Below are 25304 nucleotides of genomic sequence, written 5' to 3' on the forward strand. Positions count from 1 at the left end.
CATATGAGCGGAAAAACTATTATTATACATATATAACATATAATATATTGTACATGGCTAAGTATATGCTACAGGTTTTCAGCTTTACACTTAAGCTGGCACAAGTGCGTCACAAAACTTCTCTGTATTAAACTGTGAGCGAAAATTGGATACTTCAGATTCAACAATTCAATGCACAAGCTAAAGAGCGCCAGCTAGTCAAGTGATATTTGTTTGTTCATAGGTAATTATAGTATATATATATATATACGTGTGTGTGTGTGTATGTGAGGGTACGTGCAAACGCAAATGCAATATCAAATACGGATCACGTGGGGAAAAAGGTGAGTAACGGCTGATTAATTAAAATGCAACGCTGGCAGCAACGACGGGCGTTGACTACGACAGCGCAGTAACCGTAAGCTGAACGAGAATGCAGTTCTAGAGATTGCAATTGAGAGCGTAATAAAAATCTAATGATCGTTAGAAGCTGGTGGACTCTCATCTCTCGCACAGCAAGAGAGAGAGAGAGCGAGTAGATATTCAGAGAGTAATTGAGGCATTAAAATGGATATTAGTGAAACGATTTAGGCGCAATTAAACTAATATCTGGTATATACAATTATGTTAAGCGCCTCCTCTCGCATTTACCTGCATTACCCGGTGCCTGAAAGCGCGCCTTCAAACTGTTCAAATGACTCTGATGCTGCTCGTTGGCCATTACAACGGCCGCCACAGCGTTGGCAACATGTTGCACAGATACTGCAGTAGGGTTTGCATTGCAGTTGCCCAGACCGTTGGCGCCAGCACCGCCGCTACCACTGCCTGATACCGCCTGTGCCAGCGCTTGCGAATCGGAGGAGTTACCGCCGGCGCCAACAGCACCGTTGCTGGAACCACCACTGCCACCACCGCTACCGCCACCATTGCCAAATTGGCGATGGTAATGTTGCTGGTTTTCACTGTAGAGACGCTGGTAGCAGGATAAGGTGGGTATTGTCCATGAGTTGTTGGTTTTGTAATGGAAATTACCGGAGCCGAAGATCGAGTGTGGATTGGTGTTGGCGGTGGCATTGGATGCGGCAGCGGCGGCGGCCAAATTTTGTGTCAGTGTTTGGCTAAGTGCGGACAGTTGGTTGTGGGCGGCTGCCACTGCGGAATGCTGATGTTGTTGTTGTTGGTGAGAGTGCTGTTGCTGTTGCTGCTGCTGTTGTTGTTGGTGCTGTTGTTGCTGATGGTGCTGGTGATGCGATTGCTGTGCATGTTGCTGCTGCTGCTGTTGGTGTTGTTGTGTTTGTTGTGTTTGTTGTTGCTGCTGCTGATGCTGATGATGATTATGTGGTTGCTGCGCTTGCTGCTGCTGGTGGTGTGAGTTCTGCTGTTGCTGATTATGATGCATATGTTGTTGTTGCTGATGATGATGATGTTGCTGTTGCTGCTGCTGCTGCTGCTGTTGATGCTGTTGCGCCTGTTGTTGTTGCTGCTGCTGCTGTTGTTGCTGTTGCGCCTGTTGTTGCTGCATGCTACTCCATTGTGCTGCTGCGCTGCCACTACCGTTACTATTCACCGATTTCGACGAATCAATGCTGCTTACGCTGCTGCGATTGCCCTCCAACGATGAGCTGGTTATGCTGCTGCCGCCTTCATTGGCGCTACTATCACTATTATTGCTGCTGCTCATGGCAGCAGCCGCACTCGAATTCAGTTGCTGGAAATATTGATTCAATGCGCTGTTTGCATGCTCCTGAAAGAAGCTGTTGCAAGTGCTCGTCTGCGACGTCATGTTGGCTGTTATTGTTGTGCGCAACCGACGGCGACGTTGAGCTCTATGTAGGTGTGCCCTAAGTTATGAAACTAAAATGTTTTAACCAACGCACAAGTTATTAATATTAATATTGTTGTTGTTGCTGTTATTGTTGTTGCTGCTGTTTCACGCAGTATTTATGTGTTGCAAGATATTAGAGCGTCAATTAGACGCGCGCGCACTAGCAATTGTAAACCAAAGTTCAGGTTGCGTATACGCCTACGCCGCTCGTACATTTTTCAAGGGGAATTTGTTGGGCGATAGTACGCAAATTGCCTTCGGTTTTTTTTCTTGTTTTTGTTTGCTTTTTTAGCTATTTATTTTCACTTTGCGCGGTATGGTTTTTTAAATGCTTTTTAAATTGGCTGCATTTCTATATTGGTCACATCTAGAATCATGTGCTATAATTTTGATTGATATATTAGAAAATTGTAGAAATATAGCAACAGTGTTGCCACATAATGAAAATACTCCACAAGCCACGAAATTTGTGTGAATAATGAAGTAATAAGCACTGAAACTTCCATGTGTTAGATGTTTATTAATATGCTGTGATTTTATGTAGCCTACCCGCAGGCGCTTATTTTTGAAAATTATGAAGCGGTACGATTTGTGAAATGCTTTGACTATTTTAGTTATGGTTGATGAATATTACACTATTATGCAATATTTTTGGAAAATTTTGTGTTAATGCTGTTTATGAAAATTAAATTATCAGTTTTTAAAGATAAATTAAAATTTCAATTGAAAATCTACAAAAAAACGAAACAAAATATGATTAGATCAGCTTGAAAATTAGAAAATGTATCATATTTAGACTTTATAGTGTATTGAAAACAATTGCATGGCTCACAAAGCACGAATCATATGAGTTTATGAGTATAACGTAAGCTTTGAATATTTTATTCGAAGCTCCCAGACTTAGTAGTCAGCACTATCTTACTTAGAATATACTTATTTAAACATAAAATACTTCTGACCATTAGTTTTATACGAAACTTTTCCATTGATTGAAGAGCCTTTTGCCACATAAAACCTTCCGTAATTTATATTATTATAGCCCATATAAAGATGTGAAAGCTCACAAAGCTTTCGCTAAGCTTAAAAGTTCCGGAAACCATATCCTTTCATAAAGCTTCAAAAACTAGTTATACAATACTAAAAAATAAAGGTGAGATTTATAATTAACGAAATGACTTGCAGTTACCAACTTTTATTTGTAATTTATAAATGTAAAAAGCTTTGGAAATGTTGCAGATACGGTAAAAAAAATTTATGCTTCTAAGCTGTGCAACAAAAGTTTTAAAAAAGTTAACAATGCATTCTTAAAATCTCGATAATTATTTTTGAATTTTTGTTAGAAACTCTGGCAACGCTGTGCTTTAAAAATCATTTATAAAATTATTCCAGAGGCAGCACAAGTAAAACTCACAAACTTAACAAAATGAAATAAGTTTTTTTTAACTTGGTATCGATTTTTCAAACAACTACAAACAAACAAAAGGTTCGCTGTGAATTTCACAAGCCACCCACAATGTTCTCATGGAAAAAGTGTTAAACCTGAAGTGAGCTCGTGCTATTCCATGTGAGGTGTTCTAATTGACTTTTCTCCATTATAATTATACTCTTGAGTCTACGAAAAGTGATGATTCGTTTTACAAGGAACAAAAACAACGAAAACCACAGCAAACAGTAAATCACGCTACAAATAAAAAAAAATTATTGTTTGTAAAGCAATACAAAAATCTGCCTATATAAGCGTGAATATCTGTTTAAAACGATTGCCAAGCGGGTAGCCCGAGAAGTAGTATATATCATACAAAAACAAGAAAAAAAACGATAAAAAAAGTGTCGTAGTTGTAGTCACGTTGCAGCTTCGTTCTTTTCTGAACTATTATTTGCAAATGATCTTGTTTACTTCTTTCTGACGTAAACTGGCTATGAAAATTTGTTTAAAATGGCTTTCGGAAAGGTTGATGATTTATGATACATGATTTGTATACCGCGATTCGTTACAATGGCTTATATTAGTTTTAGAATGATTGTATATATGATTCTATGTATGTATGTATATTTGCTTATTCGCATTTGCTTAAAGCTGAACATAAAACAAAACATAGCAAAAACTTTTTCCAAAAACGATCCATAACTTAAGAGTTGGATGATATGCAAATTAAATAATTGCACTCAATTCTCTAAATGAAGTGGTTTCGTTCCAGCGATGAAAATTTAGGCCAAGTTTTGAAGTTGGTCTTTAGCTTTGCGATTTTGTGTGTGATCGACGCTTTTTTTTATTAATAATATAATTTTTGTTCTTTCGAGAGTTCAAAGTAGTATGATTTTGTGTTCTAAATATTTAGCTTATTATTATTTTTTTCAATTGCGACAATTGCTGCTCGAATATTATTTTCAGAATTTAAAATTTTAATTTTTTTTATGTTCGAATATTTTTTACGAATACTGATTTTGAAATTTAAAATTTTAATTTCTACACTTTTGAGCAGATAGTAAATACTGTTTTCTATCGAAGTAATGATTTCTTAACATTTTACACTTATTTGCGAATATTACTTTCGAATACAATTTTCGAAAATTTTATTTTGACCTTTTTTTATTATTGTCTTATTTATTTCACTACTTAAAATTGAAGAAATTTGTCGTCGCTCTATAAATATTTAGTTTTTTACTGCTAATTTCAAAATTATATTTTCGAAAATGTTGAAAATATTAGTTTTCACTTTCCAACAATAATATTTGTTTACACTTTTCGCAGTTTTTTGAACGGACAAATTTTATATAACACTTTTCGAAAAATAAATTCAACAATTTGAGATTTCATTTTACTAACGTTTCTATTAGCATTATATATTTTGCACTTTGGCAATATGAAAGTTTTGGCTTTGTTTATACTTTTAAAGAATTATTCAACTCATATAAAACATTTTTATTAAATTCTTTTTATTTTTTTGTCTACAAAGCAGATATAATATATATTTCATATAGTAGCTTATAATATACAAATATATAGATGTTAATAGAAAGCTTCTTTTTTCAATATTTCACTTTTTCTGTTCATTTTCTTCAATATTTTTTACTTTCAAAAGTATCTCTTTCATTTTTATTTCAAAAAAATATTGTTTTAATTGTAATGAATTAATATCTCATTTCTACACAATAAACATAAATTTACACAGTATTGGAAACATATTGCGTTTTGAAAACCAAAATTGTTTTGACTTTAATTATTTTTTATGTCTTCAAAATCATTTTTACAAATCTTTTTCAAACTTTTGTCAATATTTTTTTCAAATATTTTTTTTTTTGTTTGGTTTTAATATTTTAAAATTTTTTTTTCAAAACTGATATATATTTTCACTGCCAATCGGCCAATCAAAGCAATTGCTTATTTTTTCTGTTTTTATAAGCTGGAATACGCTACTTTAGTAAAATTCGCACGAAAATCACACACACTAGGTTCCCAGATTACGATTTATTCCACACAAAATTCTTCGAATAATTCTTCGAGCACAATACACAATTACATTTCCACTGAATCGCTTTTGCGATATTCAGATGTATGCATTTTTTTCTTTTCTAAATAATATATTTCATATTTTACATAAAACGTTTCCACCGCTGACCCGTTGCTTAGTCAAGCCATCACTTCTATGCGAGTTTCGAGTTTCGAGATTTCTAACCAGTGCACAAATACACACACATAAACTCGTTTGTTTCGAGAACGTTTATTTTCGAGCGCCTCAACACTATCGGCCGATCATAATTGGCGACGGCACTTGAATATTTGTCAAGCAAAAGTTTCTTGTGTTTTCCGCGATGTAATTTTCCGCTAAACGGCCAAACTACCGTACGTCAATTCGTCAAAGTGAACGCGAAACGACCAAATGCCGGCCTTAGCACTAGCACTGGCTCGTCGTAGTCACCCAAACGGGCTAGCAGCCTGTCAGGGCAGCGAGCAGCGGTCGTCAGCGGCAAGCAGCCAATTCAGCCGACGGGCTGGTAGTAAGGCAACAGGGTAGAACAGAACGCTGGAGCACTGGAGCGCCAAAGCAGCGCAGCGCAGTGCAGCTGCAAACCACCCAACGTTCAGTGCGGCAGCAGCACAGCAGCGGCAGCGTTACCAGCTAGCATGCGGCCGTACAACGTGAGCGCCACTTTGCTCCAACAAACAAATAAGAACCGAAACAAAGCAAAAAAATTATTGAGCCCTATAAAAGGGTAGGCAAGCGAAGCGATGGTGGGGTGATCGGTGATATTTTATATGTATATTTGTATGAGGTGTACAGTTGTATGAGTGCGGCGGAAAGGCAAAGCGCTCATTGCATTAGAATGCATAGAAAACTGCAGCTATGCATATACATACATATGTATAGATGTTAGTGTGTATATATCTGTATATTTCTTTGACACACTGTATACATGTAATAATTTGCGAAAAATAACTATAATGTCTAATAAGCGTTTGAAAAGCTACCAAGTAGGGTATGATAGCATATTGGAGAGCAACGAGTGCATAGCAACGCATAGAACCGACATAATATGAGTGCCATAGCAGCACAGCCGTGCAAACTACGACAATTAATATGCAAAAGAGGCTGTCCATAATCAGTTCAAAAGCGTGTCTTTTACATTTAGGGGTTGTTACAACGCATACATTAATGTATTTATGTACTTGAGTGTGTTTGTGTGTGCTGTGGGAGGCTTTGGATTTGTCGTGTTGCAGGCGATATCACTGGCCACTCGTTGTGCTCATGCGCACACAAATCACTGAAACACCGAAACACGCAGCAACTGGTGTGATTGCAATGGTCACGAAGATTTTATTAAACAAAAATTAATTGAAATAAACTGCACACAATTTGTAAACACATTTGAAAACAAATAAATTGATTATTTTTTTATGAAGATGAAAACAATATAAATCACTCACAAGTCTTCTTCCCGAACTCTATCCCTAGCTAGAGTTGAGTTCTTGATAGAATATATAAACATATAGTTAGATTTAATATTTTATATATTTAGTGCAATTTGCTTGAGGTATATTTAATCGTAGATTCTAAAAGTATGCGCCACTTGTGAAAAATTTCATAGAATATCATTCAAATAATTGGTCGACGCTGTAAGTTAGTGGATAAAGGAATACAGGACTGTTTTTGTGTGCTGTCGCCAGTCTGTAAATATTTATGGCATATTTTCGACCATATTTCTGCTTTATAATAATAAAATTCATAAGCCGATTTGGACCTGTATGGCGCTTCATTTGTTCAACAACATCAAACCGATTAATAAGACGGCTTGTGAGTACATTCGAGAAATCAAGAAAACAAAAGTCAAATTGTGCACGTGCGCCGTTGCAAGTTCCTTCTGGTGCGAGGTAAATCATAGGAGGTTTAGGGTGTTTTTCGTGCGCGGCAGGGTTCTCCATCCTACATATGTCGGGGATTTGACTATTCATTGCTCATGACTATCCGGCTGCTAGTTGTTCCTGGAAGACGATGAGTTGAAATCATCTCATGCTTACTTCAGGTTTCCAAATTATTTTCTTTGTTTTTTAACGGGATACATATTACTCCAAAATATTATCATAATCACAATATCTGGGGAAAACTATTATCTGACGTATCAACCTTGATTATTTTACAGTCTATCTTAAGTGTGCCACGCAGTTTGGAACACCCAGCAGGAAATGTCGGGATCCTATAAAATATATATATAAATGATCAGCATGAGGAACCGAGGCATCGATTTAGGCATGTTCGTCCGTCTGTCTGTATATATCCGACGAGTCCTTCAGTTTTTCAGATATCGTTCTGAAATTTCGCAAACGTCATTTTCTCCCCAATAGGCTGCTCATTCGATATCGAAGCGACTATAGCATATAGCTTTTTTATTTGACGAAATATCATCACACAATTTGGTTCAAATTATTGATTTGGACAACGGTACAATCTTCGAAGAAATTGTACAGAGCGGACACCTATAGCATACAGCACACAAATTAGATATAAGTGCTAAAGCACCAACATATATGCTCTGGCAATACAGTAATAATCTAGCTAAGCTCAAATCTCCATCAAATACTTCCATAATTATTAGACCAATGATTCAACGGAAGATTTCCTTAGAATTCAGTTTCATACTATCAAACGGTGAAAGCCAACTGGTATATTATACTAACAATATTGTAATTTTTGTATCAGTCAAATATAGAACTGAGTTGAAATATGAGTAAAATTATCTAATTAAACAACAAACACATGTCTATAATGTAATGCTCTTGTAAATAAAATGCTAAACTCCCACCAAAACTTTACTTTCATTATGTTCCCAACGTCTAACGCACTCAGGGAAAGTGATGCCTTCGAAACCAACTGTAATATCAGACTAAAAATAAAAGTGGATCGTTATTTTTAACTTTTCCCACCAATTATTGTGAGAAAACCAGGTTCAACATATACAAAAATTAGTACATTAGAAGTACATTTGCACAAATAAAAGCAATAAACAAGTACAAAAATACCAAAAAAAAAAAAAACATGAAAATACAAAAATAGCTGTAAACGACTACGCGCTACAAAAGAATTCGAGAAGCGCTGACGTGCGATCGGCTTTAGAGCTTGCAACGTGAATAAATTGGCAGCATAAAAAATTGTTTTCTTTCAAGTCATTTACAAACTCATCAAAAAAACAGGGAAAATTCCGCAAACAACAAACGCACGAAAGCGCCGCGTACATACTTAACGGCATTCTTTCCGCGATTCTCACATTACAAACGTGAGCTAAAACGGCTAGCAGAGCCGGATACGTGTCTACCACATGTGAGATGGAAATAGCCGAATAAGACCATTGCGGCAACTGCCGAACGCCGATGACGACAATGTGAATTTTCGATTTTTAATCAAAGCAAAAACAGGAACAAAAACAAAAATATAAAACACAAAACCAACAACACACAAAACCGAAACTGCAGTGGCGGCTAATTGACAACAACAACAAAATGTGCGCATAAATAACATGACATTACAGAATGCAACAAGCCAACATAAAGCCAAACAAATAACAATAATAAACGCACACAAATAAACGCCAGCGCCAACGGCTCAGCCACGCGCCGAAAGCTTTGTGGAAGAGAGACAGCGTAGCTTACAAGTATACACCACTCACCTAGGCGCTTCGGCAATGCAATGCAATGCAATGCAATGGCAATGAGCTAATGCAGCGCTCGCGTTGACAGCACAGCGACGTCGTTGTAGTGAAAAATCAAGCAGCAGCGTTGTCGGCGCAGCAAGTCACGTGGATTTCGCTGTGACCTAAAGCCCATTGTCTGGGAGCGCCAGTCGTTCTAAGCACGTGTAACCGACACACTCAGCACACCTCCTCCACAACCCAAATCACAGTCACACATACACACACCCGACATCGGTTACTCAGCCTGAACGGCGACGCTTCGGGCTGTGCGGGCGCCATAAACAAGCGTTGAGAAGAAATGAGGCAGCAGCAGCAGCGAGCAGAGTGTGGTAGTAATGGCAATAAAAGTAATCACAACGGCAACTGTAAATGTGTAGATAGATGTGTTGCTGAACACACGAAGGGGCTGTTAGATACGAGCACAAAAACAAATACGCTACAATTGGCGATCGGCAATGTAAATAACTACTAGCTGACGTAGTAAGCTATAGAAAAGAGTGCCTAGAAGTGTTTTGGAAATTACTTTAATGCAATTCATTGCGATGCAATTGCGCTGAGCTAAGAGTGAGTAGAGAATTATTGTTGATCGAGTGCTATTGTAGACTTGTGTGTGTGTGTGTGTGTTTGATGATCATATGGCATCGAAATGTTTCGAGAGTATTTCAAAATACATTTGTACACATGTATATTTATTTCATTTTATTAATTTTTTAGTGAGAGAAAAGCATATAAAATCTACTAAAGCAAATGAAAACCGATTATTCCATATAACTACCGTGCTTCTAAAAATGTTGAAAAAGTTGAAAAGTAAAGAAAAAAACGTTAAGAAATCGAACGAGAATCTATATATATGACTTATTTATTTAATAGTTTTTCTAACTTCAAATCATCTAGTTGATTTCAACCTTGATCTGATCTCAAAGTACGTCGGACAACAACAAGCTACTCTTAAAAATACATCATTCGTTCAAAAGTGGCTGACGTATTTCAACATGAGGAGGGAAAGGGATTTCGTTTTTATTTGTGGGCACATTTAGCTTATATACGTGCAAATATAAATATTGTATATGCAGGCATTGCTTTTGCAAACATATCAAACGTATCAATGTGTCGTGTTTTCTCTTCACGAGAATGGATTACTTGGTCTAAAAAGAATTTCTCGGTTCAACCAAATTTAAAAAAAGTTAGTAGTTAGCAAACTCGTTATACGTATATCTCATATATAATCTAAAACTGGTATCAGCAGATAGTGAATTGGAACCGAGGTTGTAGAATATTTAGACTTCTAGATAATGAAGTCCACCCTGATTTCAGAAAAAAAAATTCGTTTCGAAGATATGCTGCGGCTTACTCGAAATACTTAAGCTGTAGAGGCTGAGAATACACAGTCTCGTTCTTCATAAAAGCCATAGTTTGTGCGTAAGTGTAAGCACACAGTCCAAAGCTCAAACATCTTTGTAATTTTCAGAACTGTCTGATACTGGCTTGGGATCACAGCTGATAACAGCAATGTGAGCTGATTGCAAATAATAAACATTAAACTAAATATATATATGTATATAAATTAGGGTGGAGCGAAAAAAATTTTTTTTTGCTTAGCGGGGGGGTAAAATCTGTAAATTATAAAAAAATAAAATTTTTGGACAAAAAATTTTTTTAACATCTAGAGGCGGCGCACTCAGTTTTAAAGTAAATTTCGAGTAAACAATTTTTTTGGACAAGAAAAAATTATTTTTGGTTTAAACTCTTTAGATTTATATAAAAATTACCGAATGTGACGGATTTTGACTCAAAATTTATTCTAACGAATAACGGCTGTCGTTTAAGATATTTTTTAAAACTCCAATAATGACCAGAAAAAACTTTTTTAAGTTGATAACTTTTAATTGGCCAGAAAGAGCCCACAGCTTCTGGAACACTTATCAAAAAATGTTTACGCAATTAAAATTTAACTCGAAAATTTACTTTAAAACTGAGTGCGCCGCCTCTAGATGTTAAAAAAATATATTTTTTTTTGTCCAAAAATTTCCTTGTTTTATAATCTAATGATTTTACCCCAGGCTAAGCATAAAAAACATTTTTTTTTTGCTTCACTCTTATGTTCTCTTATATATTTAAAAAAAATTTCCTTTTTTTATAATCTAATGATTTTACCCCAGGCTAAGCAAAAAAAACAAATGTGTACATATACATATATATTTCAAAGTTCTACTATAAGATAACTGTAATTAATAAATTAATTTTATTTCAGCAAAATTCCCTAAATTGAAGACAAAATAACACCGCAGCTGCATAAATTAGGAGCAATAAAATGGCTCCACACCACGGCTCGTGTGACTTCATTTTCTGTAAGATTTATATATTTTAAAATTTTTGGATTATATTTTCGATACTTTCCACCTATAAGAAAAATATTTTTCCAAATTGTTCTTTCAAGTGAAGAGTTTAACTCTCAAAACATTATAAATATTGTCTCTTATAACCCAATACAGAAACATGCGCCAACTTATGAGATCTGGACCGCGTTAGAAACTTTGGCGCTTATCCAGAAGGTTTTTTTTTTATTTTCCCAAATATTCCAAAGTCTTCAAATTACATAATTTACCAAAAAAATTATAATAATAATAAAATTAAAATAATTATTATTTATATATTTATATATAATAATTATTTGTAGTTCAACTATATTTTGATTAAAATGAAATTTCTTACATAAGTATTAGGTAATATTTGGATACACTATACTATACAAAGATTATACACATAGCTATTTGAGCAAACACCCCAAACTACAATACAACAACGCAGACGTATATATTTTTCGCTTCCAGGTGGATATGAATTATATGCTTCAATATTTTTATTAATTAAACCGAAGAAACTCATCAAGTTGATTTCCAATTCCGTCTTTGTCGAAGATATCAAATGCAGCTAATTACAATATACACGTACATGCAGCACCCACCTATCTACATACATACAACCAGTGAGTTACTAACATGTGCACACACCTTTCTTGGCGCAGCGGTATTAAATTTCCAATTCGTTTTATGTTGTTGCGACTTTTTCCTTTACGTTTTTGTTGTCATTTAATTTTTTTTTTTCTTGTACTTACATATTACTGGTGTATTCACGTTTTTCCGCAACTGATAGGAAATATGAATCGTCGCAACTATTTGTATGTAATCAGCAATGATTTTCATAAATATGTATAATATATATCTATAAATATGTACATATATAAGTTGTACATGATTTGAAATTTGACACAATTATATGTTTGTGTGTGTACGTATTGCACGTCGACTCCAATTTAATGTTATGTCTATTTTTGTGCCAACATTCCACCAAAATAGAATTATTTCACAGCCACTCGACTTACAAAACAATAGTAAAACTGTGATGTAAACCTTTTTCATTTTTCTAAAAGTTCTATTTTATTATTTATTTATGTATGTATATAGTATATATATTTACGTCTGCGCATAAGCTCACGTGACCATTCAATAAAACGTGACAGCCAATTATCATCATAATTAACTACAAAGTATTATTTTGAATTTTTGTCTATAATTGCAGCGATGATTTGGAGTTAATTGATGATTCAAGTGTTTGGTTTAACCGAGCGATTTCGTAAAGTGTCGTGGCAATATTGGTATTTGGTGGGGAATTTTCTGAAAGTCATAACAGGTGGGTGTGTAAATTTATTTCATATTTTTTAAAGACTTACAAATGAATATTAATAGAACTTTCAGCCTTAAAAAAGAAACTTTATAAAGGTAGCTTTCGGTTGCTTACAAAATTCAAAAACTAATTATAAAACGCAGTAAATCGAAAACCTATAAAGCGCCATAGCTAAGCTCCACAACAAACTGCAATACTATTATTTGCTCAGAGCAATTTTTTTTCTTATTCTCTCCGGCACTGTGAAACTAAGTCAAATCGGATGATAACTCCGCACACTTCTTATGTAACGGTTTTTATAAATTTTAAATAAATGCGACGCAGGCATTAGATTTTATATATGGGATGGTTTAATAGGGTTTACTAGAAGACGGTTGTGGAAGTCTTTTCCGATATCGGTGCATAAGATTTTTTGGACATTCCTAACTTACTGTGCGAAAATGGGCGAAATCGGACTACAACCACGCCTACTTCTCATATAACACAAATATATATTCCTTTGGATTCTATATAATTAATTATTAAAATGAAATTTTGTACTTAATTATGAAAGCATAAGTCATTCGCTGTTTTAAATATATACGAGTATACGACGCAAAAATATAAGTATATGCCTGTTCCCACATTTTGTTCAAACGCAAAAAAAAATATCGGAAAATTCCGTTAACATTTAAGCTTTCGGCAAAAAACCAACCACAATTTTAAGAGTGGGAAAAAAATATCACTTGCTGAATAAGCTTACACGAAAAGGTTATAAATTGTATTTGTACCTGTGGCAGCCGAAGCTTTAGCTCACTTGCTAGTGCTACTTTTCGACGCGCCCACACAGCACCCTAACTGTGAGTCACATTCGCAGTACACGCGATAAGTCGCTAACGAGTAAACCAGCCAATCAACTGACCCGCTAATCGACCCTGCTGACATGCGAATCCTGCAATGTGCACACATCCGTACAGGTGATTTTCGAAGCAAACAAACGAAGTGCTTTTTCTGGATATTAATTAGTAGAAAAGCTTATCAGTACTGGACGCATGAAAGCGCATGCGCACGTTTTAGTACATCAACTATGTAATGTAAGGTGTGTAGGAATTTGGCACTATTGAAATCGTCGACTAATAGACAATTGTTGTAAAATAGTAGCAGCAATTTTTATGATTATTATTGGAGTTTTTACTTTAGGGACTGGAAATACAAAAATTAGTCGAATAATTCAGATTTCAGAGACACAAATTCGAAACTTTTATACATATTTTATAAACGCAGCTTGGATAGTGTAAAATTTGAGTCTAGAATGTTCCTTGGCTACTTCACGATTACAAAAAAAAAAAAAACGAAATAGATATATTTCAAGTTATAAAAGAAATGTTGGGTATCTGCGAAAGCACAACAAATTGAAATCAAATATCATGGTTCCTATAAGAAAGAATGAGAGGAAAAACTATTAGAACTTTCATAATAACATCTTCCCTCTCTTTCGTTCATAACGTCAACTTTGAACTTGCGGGATTTACATCGGAACTAAATCATGTATAAGTGCTAAATTGCTCCATATCAACACCAATAAATAATATTATATAATAAAATGACAAGCAAAATCCAAAATGTGTGCGGAAGTCGGAGAAAATACCTTAACTACGGCTGCACTGTATGGCAGTTATATGCAATAGTGGTCCGAAATAAAAAAGTTTTCCATACAAGGACTGGATTTTGATCGCAGCTTCTTGGGGAAGATCGGATCGATATCTCATAAACTAAGGCACGGACAGACAGATGGACATAACTAAATCGGCTCAGTTCGTCACGCTGATTATATGTTATACACATATTATTAAATGGTCTCCGACGTTTTCTTTTGGGTGTTACAAATATCGTGGCAAACTTAATAAACCCTGTACAGGGTATATAAACATGGCCTCATCAAGATCGGACAGTGATCTGTATAGATAACTAGATCAAATCGCTCGATCTGATCGATGGTAATTAAAAACCTATTTGAAAACATTAATTAACGAGTATTGTAATTTGCTATTTTCTACAAAAAAAAAAACAAACAAGAGTATCATAAAATAATATAAATCGTCGATTCATCACCATAAACTCGTCATCGTTGTCAATTGGTGAACAGTAATGTGACCAATAATTGGAATACAAAATTGCATGGGTCTATACTTTTTAAGAAACAACAACAAAATCGTACAAAATTAACGATTGATATATGCAGAGCCACCCACCCACAAACGCTCAAAACTACCCATAACTCAGACGCGGGTATTTGTGAGGAGTGGTGCAACGCCAGCAATGAAATGCAAGCAGTGGTTGCTCGTGTAAAATGCACACAAACACAACAACAAGAAAAACGAAATTCCAACCAACAGCCAGTGTCAAGATAGCCAAGAACCGAGCAGCACACTCTGAGCACAAAAGCAGCGCTGCTAGCGTCACTGCCAACGGCCAAGTGCGTTGTAGTCAACGTCAACAGCAGCCGACGCCACACATTCCAGCACATTTGTTATTGTCGTGCTGCAAAGCTGTTATCACGTTTCGGCAACACGTGCTTTTCCCCAACCAAAGTGTTTGATTACGAAAGGAGAGACTCGCACTCAAACCCCAAAATGAACCCAACTGAGCTGAACAAATTCATTGAATAGACGTGCAGGCATACATATATATGTACCTATATGTATATATATTTATATACATACATACATACGTGTAGGTATATACATATGCACATATATAGAGACTAGTTCGCGAGCGCCGGCAGTACACAGTCCGACGAAATAGCAAATGTATGCCGACTCCTAAGCACCGCTGCGCCCTTGCATCCCTAACTTTGTATAGCTGTATGTATGTGTGTGTTTGTATGTATGCAATGAATGCAAAAATCTCAATGCGTTCAAATTGGCGAGTGCAAATGACGGCTGTGCGAGCGTGAGTGCTATTGGCAGGGGATGTGCGCTTGCGGCGGACGGTGCGCGACAATAACAATAATAAGTATTCAATAGCAGCAATAATTGTCGGTAAGTATGTACATACATATGTACTATACATGTATATTGAAATTTAGATTGCTAAGAATAATAGTGTTTAATAATAAAACGAAACAAGTGGAAATGAGCTAATTGCAAGACATAGTCGATAGACAAGCATATAAATACATGCATGTAGACATATGTGCATACAAATATGTACCCATAAGACAAATGCACGTATGTTTGTAAATTTGAATGTGGAAAAACAATACCGCTGTCACTTATTCGCTTTTTAAGTAGAAAGTCAAAACAAACAGTAGCCAATAACTATGCAAATATGCGCACACATGTAGTACATATGTATGTACATATAGAAATATGTATTTGCTCGTATGTAAAAAAGTAAATTTTATCAAGAAATTAATAAAATGAGTTATAGAAAAGTGCAAATTTTAGTGGAAAAGCAATGCAAATGTAGAACACGTGTTTCAGAGCGATAACTATGGTACATGGAAATGACTAAGCATAATCACTACTACAAATTTTTCGCATTCGACCCAAGTACAAGTAAGTGGTTATATTCACTTGCAAAACAAAAAAACAACAGTTTTTTCAGGAATCTGGCATTTTGTTTAAGAAAAAAATGCATTTAAATATGCATTTACAGTATTTAATATGCTTTAATGATGGGCGACTAATTATGAAAAATTTTGGATTCTCTTGCTACCGAAGCCGATTTTCAAAACGGTGTCTGGCGGTGATGAAGATTTTTCTGTTTAAAATTATCTCAAATTCAAATCCAAAAAAGTTAGCATTACTGTTGATAAATTTATGTAATGATCGAAGGGCTAATAAAATTTTTAAAAAAACTTTTAAAAAAATGGCGCCATCTCCAAAATAAGTTTTTTGTGCAGAAATTTACACTTTAGTGTGGCTTAAAAGATTTTAGTTATTATCAAAAATTGTTGTTTCGTTTTGCGGGGTCAACTTCAAATATTTGGGAGTCTTCTCAAATATATGTTAATTCAATATACATATATACATACAAAATATATATTTTTGAACTTCACAAGTGGATTTAACCCCTTAATTCACTGTAATAGGGATCCATGCCACGTGGAAATTAATCTGAGCTGTTAAGAATGAAACTTCGCTAATCTTTTAATAAGCCTCTCCCAGGATAGGTTTATTCGAAATGCTTCTAACCAGATACTGGAGCTCGATTGAGCTAATATATCTACGGATACTGAAGGTTATTCTGGCGTCTATATAAAAATGTAATTAAAAATCTTTTAAAGCTTGACGGGGCTTTTTCAATTAAATCAATGCTGAAAACAGCTGAACCAATAAATCTGCTAAAGCCTAAAGGAGCTTTAAAAAATGGAATAAGTGACATTCAAAATAATTAAAAGCAAATTTGTATGGATGCTTCGGAACATGCTGGGAGTTTTCTGTATGAACATTGGTATAGCTTTCTTATAGAAACTTAATATGCAGCCCGTTTATTCGCATAAAGCAAACACCTAACAAAAATTTTCCTAAAGTTAAACTTCGGATTTCTAATGCAAGTGATTAAGCGCAGAAGAATTCAATGATATTTTTGGGACAATGGAAATTCAGTCTTCACTTTAGGTCATTAAAAAAACTCTATCTCTACTTTTGAGGTTTTTCTTCCACCTTTTCTAGGTAATTCAACAAGCAAGAGTCATTAAAGACATAATCTTAGCCCCACAATAAGTTAACATATAGATTTAAAACACAAGCAAAACAAGCTGTGAGGCAGTACTTATACAATAATTGTTGCTATTATCTTTGTAAATATTATTGTTCAATTTCATTGGATTAAGCCCCTAGGCAAATGTTCTGATCCACTAATAAAATAATTAAACATTTAAATACTATGATAACAATTAGAAAAGCTGGTTAGGTAGTTAATAGCCTCTTAACTTATATTCACTTCGACTAATTGATTATGAATAGAAAAATAAAAATTATAAAATTTACATTTATTAATAATTATAATGTATGCAAAATACAATTAACTTAAAATCATATACTACTAAAGTTAGTTACTAATGGAAAGATTTATTCGAGAAGTACATAAATACGATAAAGAAATTATTTTCAAAGGAAAATCTCTAAATCTTTTTAAATCTTTAAATTTTCAAAAATAAAAGTTTCAAGAATTAAGATTCTACCTAGCACAAGACATAAATTAGAAAACTGTCATTCACTCCCTCTCTCTTACAATCGCTCTATGTTCATTTATAAAAGTATTATGTCCACTAAAGAATTTCGAAAAGTGTATTTTCCTTGCTTATATACCGAATGTACATGTATTTCAAAATATTCTTCGAAAATTTTAAGTTAATACGGCAAAGTTTTGAAGATATGAGCGTATTTTCAATTGGCTCCCAAAAGTTTTAACGTGTTTGCAGAGTCGGTGAGGAAATTTTCTCCGAAGTGGAAAATTTCACACGACATTTTACGATATATTTGTTAGGTAGTGATCGAAGGTATAAGATTTTTAATAATTACTTACATTTTTTAAGCCACTTTAAAGTGTGAAATTTTTTACAAAAACCGATTTTTTTTTGGGAAGCCGCCATTTTGTCAACAATCATCGATTATAATTGTATTCATCTATTGCAATAATATTATTAGGGGGTTTTTGGATTTGAGATAATTAACCATAAAGCAGAAAAATCTTTCTAATCGTCTGACAATTTTTTTCTAAGGTTCTCCTAGAAATTAGCTTCGGGATCAAGGGAATCCAATATTTTTTAAGTTTTAATATTAAATACTGTACATTCTCTCTTCGCTCTTCAAAAAATTATTGAATATTCAAGAGAGACACACTTAAAGTTTTCCTGTTGGACAGTTATTCCGAGCGCTAACGTAATTTCTAGAGTAGATGTGAATGCTAACCGCATAATAAGCATCTAAAAGTTATTTATTGATACTATAAATAGTTTTCGATCATCATTATAAGTAGCAGCGGTTTAATAGATGATGATCTGTTATTATCATTTCTTACTGAGAAAACCCTAAGCTCTTGTTTACTCGAATCACCGAATATAACGAACAGGCGCTATAATCTACTATAAATATTTCCCTTACTCCTTTTAGTGTCCCTTTAAGTGAACTTCAAAAGAACAAAAGAGTTTATACGTCACAGATTACTTCAACCTAACCTCCCATTTACATTCAGATTCGATAAAAAAAATATTAAAAAGTTTTGCAACGCAGTAAATATTGCCGTATAAATTCAGTAACTAAACAATTTCATGATATGAATTTCTGTGTCGTGCAAGCGGTGAGCTAACTCTCATTCACTGATATAGTTACATACTTATATTGTATTTGCATTTTAACACACGCGCATCAAAGCAATAAAGTTGGAAAGTAATTCAAATTAAATTTAACTCATACAAAGACTGGGTACATATATGGTGGAAATGTAACTAGTTTCGGGCTAGTTAAGAAAAATTATTTTTTATTAAATTATTATTTTATTTTATTAAATTAATTTAAAAACTAATATATTTACTATTTTATTTATTTTTCTTCTTTGTATAATATACTACTAGCCGCCTAGCCTCATAATACAAACATAGTTTTCAGGGCAGCATTTTTTAACTGGTTTCTTACCTTGAAATTAAAAGTCTTCGTAGTTCATCTGTAAAGTAAAATATGCTCCCTTAACTATTAACTACATTTAAATTTATATTCTACTAGCACATTACTAAAGTTACTGTAACCAGTAGTTCGTTTGATAGGACCAGTACCAACTCAATATAAACTTGTTCCTCGCTAGTTCTGATTAAATCAAATGTATTACTCATTCACACATTCAACAGCATGAGTGTACAAAGTTTAATTATTTGTTCTTGTAAATATGTATGCTTGTATGTGTGCCATCGTATCTAAGATTTGAGTAGTGCGACGAAAATAAATTTACACGAGAAATGCAAAACTACGTCAGGGCAGCAACGGCACACCTCTGCGACATGTGACCGAAGAGGCGGATAAAAGCGCAGCAGCAACAAAAAAACAACAATATAATATTAGGCTTTGCACAACTATTCGCAAATTGCTCATACAACAGAATAACAACACCAGAAAGCTAAAAGCGGAAAACAACCAATGACCAGCCACAGCGGCGGGCGGACGACGCGGTAGCATCAAAGTCGCATTGACGTAGACCGAATAGAGGAAAGTTTAATGTGAGAGATCGGAATAAATTCATAGCTTTGTTTGTATATAAATACATATGTACCATATAAGTATGCAGGCGATAGTCATTAGCGAAAATCTGATGGAGCCTTGCTCATCGGGCACTCAGAATATATTTTCAATTTATTGATAAAAATTAGATAAAAATATATATTAAATTAAATTTTTATTTAAAAGTTTACTTAAAGGTATTTGTATAATTAGTAGTAATAATTTATATATATATTTTGGTTATTTTTACAAATATTTTCCACCTCGTTAGCACGTCCCCTTGCGCACTGGTTTGCTTACTTGCAGTCTCTCAATTATAATCAGTTTTCAGCTTTGGTTTACTTTATTTATATTTATTAAATTTATTTATAGGTGAGTGTACATACAATCGTTCGTTATTCGCGCAGCTTTTTGTGCTCGCCATTACTAATACTAACAGTTGAACAGTCGAAAGCTTTCGCATGAGCTTTACCACACTAAACGGTTTAGAAAATATCTAACATACGAGTACATAGTAGTTGCGTTAGTTCACGACAGAGTGTGTTGTGCAGCTGCTGTTATAACGGTGACGAGAAAATATGTGCACTGAGCTTTTCGAGGTGAAAGTGTCGTCAGTGTGGATGAATTTGCCCAGATGGGGTAATTACATATTGCATTTGAAAACAAATAAGATTTTGTGATTTATTTTGTCGTTTCTTCAAGGTTAAAATTTATTGAAATTGATATTACTTAGTTATTGCAGAAAATAGCGAAGAATAGCAAAAAATGGTTGTGCATATGCAGGAGAATATACTAAATTCGAGCTCAAGACCTGCTAGTTTTTCAAAAAAGTCAGCTGTAAATATGAGAAAAGTGTTAGAAGCTGACAGAGCTCGAACGAGTACTCATAAAACTCTCAGAAATAGAAAACACTTAAAATTGGACGTATATGACCATACTTTATTACATTGGTGGGTATTTAATGTTCGGGTCGACCAATGCAAAGACCTTTTTACTTGGTAAGATGGAAAATTGTTTCGGACTAAATAATCTTTATTCGAAATACATGCAGTTATAATATTAGGTTAGTCAATTATCTCACAGCTTAAGGAAGGTATAGTCGAAAGCTTAAGGAAGGTATAGTCGAAATAAGGAAGAACAAAGCTAGTTCTTTGTTCGATTTTGAAACGACATTTAACTAGTTCAGTCAGTTAAGGTATTATTTTTGCAAACGAAATAGCGATTACTTCATAGAGTTAGTGAACAAAGAATCAGATTGGACCTAGTTCCTGGTTTAGAAACAAATTTCTATTGATTAAATTAGTACCCAGTTAATGCTTCATGAAGTGTGTGATGAAAGAACGAAATTAGACTTAGTTCCTCTTGTATGATCCAATTTCTGTTGACGATTTACTTAATGTTCATAATATTTTATAAATTAAATACCCAAAAAACCTATTTTAGCATTCTGTTCCACTAAATCTAATCTGCCACAATTTCTGGCAATACTTCCAAAAAAAAAAATAAATAAAACCAAATCTATTAGTTCACTTATTATTTAATACGAATAGCAATTATGACAAGTAATTTCTTCCACCACCCTCAAAGTGATTACAGTATCTATGGCAATTAATATTTTATTACCGGAAATATTTTATTACCAAGGACAATAAATTGAGTATCTTAGTTCTTACTTATTATTTTCACATAACCCATATTCTTATAGTTGTTGTGTCTGCTGACTTGAATTCATACCTGCAAACTTAAGTGTTTGTCCGAAGAACACAATGCATGATTTCATTTTATTATTTCTGAGTAAAGCGATAAGATATGAGGGCTTACAGAGAAATTTATCAACTTAAATTTGATTGGCCGATAATAACGCTTGATTGATTAATGTGTAAACACACGCCGAGCAAACAAAAAAAAATAAAAAAAGTGGAAAATAATGTAATGTTTAACATGCCAAAGCCTAAGCACGATGAATACATAGACTCACTTACTACAAGTATATTTACGGTGAGATATGATTACATATTGTATATATGTATATACACACATGATAACTAACGTTAACAATGACAACTTTTGTTCAGAACACCATGCAGACATTGAACTTTTACTGGCGGAAAGAAAAATGAGAAACTCATAAATGGTGATTACGTTTAAGTAATGTGAAATTGCATGGGTTCTTGGAGTACTTACCGCATTGAAGTAAAGTTTGTGATTATGAGAATTGAGAGTGGACGAATGAGATCGTGAGTAACAAGCAATTATTTAGAGAGAGATTTCTGAACTGTACAAGTGAGATGTCGTGTTTGTCTTTGCAAATACTTCAACATTTTTCTATAAATTATTCTACCTATACTACTTGCATAGAGAAGTTAAGAAATTCATATAGAAAAGTCTGTCTCTTTTCGAAATATAGGCGAGCATTCAGTCTTATACTAAATTTAAAGACTCATAGGCACACTAAGAACACATGTCAGATATAATATTTCTTTATACCTTGAGAGAGCGGTAGATAAAGTTTGCCACGAAATTTTTAACACCTAGAACGAAACTTTGGATACCCTATAAAATGTGTCGACTTATTCATATGACGAGATATCATCACGAAATTTGGCATGGATCATTATATAAAGTAGTAATGCAATATCCAAGAAATTGTTCAGATCGGACAACTATAGCATATAGCTGCCATACAAACTGCTCGATCAAAATCCAGTTATTGTGTGGAAGTTTTTGTACTTGTGAAGGGTATTATAGCTGCGGTGCCACCGAAGTTAACGTTTTTTGGAGTGAGAGGAGATAGTGATCGAAACATGACAAGTTGGAACGAATTTTTTTGTAATCGTGAAAATAGAATGGATGCGACTCTTTTATAAACTCTTGTGCTATCCATCCTTGATGACAATTCAATAACTTCGGAACTTGGGGTTACTACCTAACTACCTAAACCTGTGACGAAATAATCTAGAGAATATAGTAAAATATGATTTATCAGGAACATGCTAAACACGTGCAGACTAAGTTAAGCCTCTCTGTCACGAATTGTGTATACCTGACCTAGTAAAGAAACTGATGATGTGGTTGGTCAAGATGAGTCATAGCTATCCTAGTAGTGGAAGGAATACCAAGCTCCAAAAAGTTTAAGATTGATTGGCAGTTATGGTAACTATAAATTCAGATTTTAATACAATTGGACAAAAGCTCCTTATTTTTAGATCGGTTGTAGAAACAGTTTGATAAACGATGTGCACACCATTTGATCCCATGCAATTCTAGACTCAATGACAAAAGCAAAAGATGGATGGAAGTATGTTGAAGCCCTAGAGTAATTATACAAATAATTTGGTTCAAGAATTTAAGATCAATCTTAAAAGCACATACATACGAGTATATTTACTTGAACCTTACATAGGGAGCCAACAGAGTACTTCTTTAAGCCAATGAAAAGTATTCTTCAAGCAGCTAAGGTCTGCCTTAGTTTCTAGCGTACTTCTATTAAAAGCTGTCGAGATATGTATATTCGTTATCTTATTAACTGACGGCCTACAAAGCGTCTACTAAAGATCTAGCCTAAGATTCTTTTGGCAAAGCTTATACGATATGAAAAAAAATACTTTTTATAAGAGTGAATAATTAACAAGTGATTCCATTAATTTCCATTACTGTAATTATTTATTTCTTCATAATTACTTTAAATTCCATCAGTCATCAAAGAAGTCACGAATATTGTGTTTTGTCTAATTTCATTGAGAAAGCAGCCCTTTCTTCTATTCGGCGCATTTTATTATTTTCCAACGCTCATTCGGACTGCCAACGGTGAATTGGACCGCCTAGCGTTTCAGCACAAATTGTGCGTTAGCGCTACTTCACAAGCTTGTGTAAAGCACAAATACACACACGCAGATACACACACGTAAGAGACACGAGCAGATATTTCATTCAGTAGCGCAGTGTCAGACAATTTTTCAGCTTTCTGACGATTTCATGTTTGATATTTAGAATGAATTAAATGCGTGACGCAAACAACAACACAAGCACACATCCACACACACTCACACATTTGCATAAATAATTGCAGAGGAGAACAACTAAAATAATGGGCGCACATTCTATGGCTATGGCGTGTGTTGAGAATGAAGGCAAGCAAACTTGCAAATGCTTACACGCAGAAGACAAAATGAAAAATTTGCTTTGCTGACTAAGAGTTTGAGTTAAAAAAAATATATAAATGAAAAAACAAAAAAGTTAAATTATGAGAATGACTGCATGAGGCTTCGTGGTTGGGGGGTATTTTTGTGAAATGCACACATACACATACAAACATATATTTACATACCTAACTTTCCAGCTTTCAGTGAACTTCAAATTAAGTATCAGGGGAGTTACTTAAATGATCAGCATGACGTGCACACGCGAATAACTCCCTCAGCTCTTTGAGATACCGATCTGAAATTTCGCACACGTCCTATTCTCCACAATAAGCTGTTCATTTGCCGGAACCGCTGATTTCAGACCGCTATGGCATATAGCTGCCATACAAATTGAATGAACAATATCCAGTATGAAAAATGCAAATATTAATTTTCGTCTTTATTAGAAAACTTAAACTTCTCAAAGAATCGATAATTAAATTTTCTAAATTCTATTTTGTTGTTTTTGGGTCAACTACATTCATACATAGTACTATTGCTACAGTTACTCATATAGCTATGTGTACACTTGGTTCGTCAGCGAACAAACGCCTATAATTGATTATTACAATATATCCTCAACGAAGCTAATATACAGTGACTCACATTAGTATGCCCACAACAGTATGGTCTTTAATTAAAAAATATGAAATTTATTTTTTTCATCTGAGCAACTAAAAATTTAAATTTGTTCGCGTCGCTCCACAAATATATATGCATGACTACTTGTAGTTGGCATATGCTTAGTTGGTCGCTTAGGCAAAAGTTATTCGAACATATTTTGAAGTACACATTGTGTACAATTGAGCATTGAAATAATCTCAAGTGTTTACATTTCAATTGGAAAAGTAACGGAATTTCATGTAATATATTTGCTGCGACTGATAACAATAAATTGAGGCTAAAAGGTAATAAAATTGAAATACAAATTTGTAATACTAAAAATACATATTTTTAGATCATTAAAACAAAAAGATTTTACAAATTGGAATTTTAGTATTGCTGGAGGTGAAAAAACTAAAATATTTTTTTTAATTTGAAAATTTTACGCACAACCTTAGTGTAAAAATATTAAAAAGTACCTGTGTTTGAAATAAAATTCCGATTGGATATATTGATACATCCGCAATTACTTAGTTGCCAACCCAATAGTTTTGAAAATTTGAAAGTTTTGTATCGAGCTCAAAAACACATTAATAACAAAGAAACGAGTTTTTGGCCATTTAAATTATTAAAACAGTCAAAAATAAT

At 34.1% G+C, this 25304-nt stretch overlaps 1 protein-coding gene and 1 long non-coding RNA gene across 17 annotated transcripts in view; one reads left to right on the forward strand and one right to left on the reverse strand.

Moving 5' to 3' along the window:
* The window catches only part of Pdp1 (PAR-domain protein 1), a 136335-nt gene that overhangs the window by 48499 nt on the left and 62532 nt on the right, over positions 1–25304 (reverse strand). The window contains exons 1-3 of one of the 15 annotated variants that reach the window (XM_036359081.2): positions 5403–5737; positions 3911–4131; positions 631–2184 (exon numbers count right to left, since the gene is read on the reverse strand). The exons of 4 other annotated variants lie outside the window; for them this stretch is intronic. In XM_036359081.2, coding sequence (XP_036214974.2) covers positions 631–1762 — 1132 coding nt within the window. In that variant the 5' untranslated portion in view covers positions 1763–2184; positions 3911–4131; positions 5403–5737. 10 more of the 15 variants (XM_036359082.2, XM_070111445.1, XM_036359092.2 and 7 more) reach the window with 10 other exon arrangements.
* On the forward strand, positions 8593–13846 carry LOC118680256 (uncharacterized). 2 transcript variants are annotated; one of them, XR_004975772.2, is made up of 4 exons: positions 8593–9553; positions 11241–11337; positions 12569–12679; positions 12736–13846. It is a non-coding gene; the product is annotated as an uncharacterized lncRNA (long non-coding RNA). The 2 variants fall into 2 exon arrangements; XR_004975773.2 differs by lacking the exon at positions 8593–9553 and adding an exon at positions 9770–10172.

The sequence above is a fragment of the Bactrocera oleae genome, chromosome 6 (genome assembly GCF_042242935.1).
Source record: "Bactrocera oleae isolate idBacOlea1 chromosome 6, idBacOlea1, whole genome shotgun sequence".
NCBI classification, from domain to species: domain Eukaryota; kingdom Metazoa; phylum Arthropoda; class Insecta; order Diptera; family Tephritidae; genus Bactrocera; species Bactrocera oleae.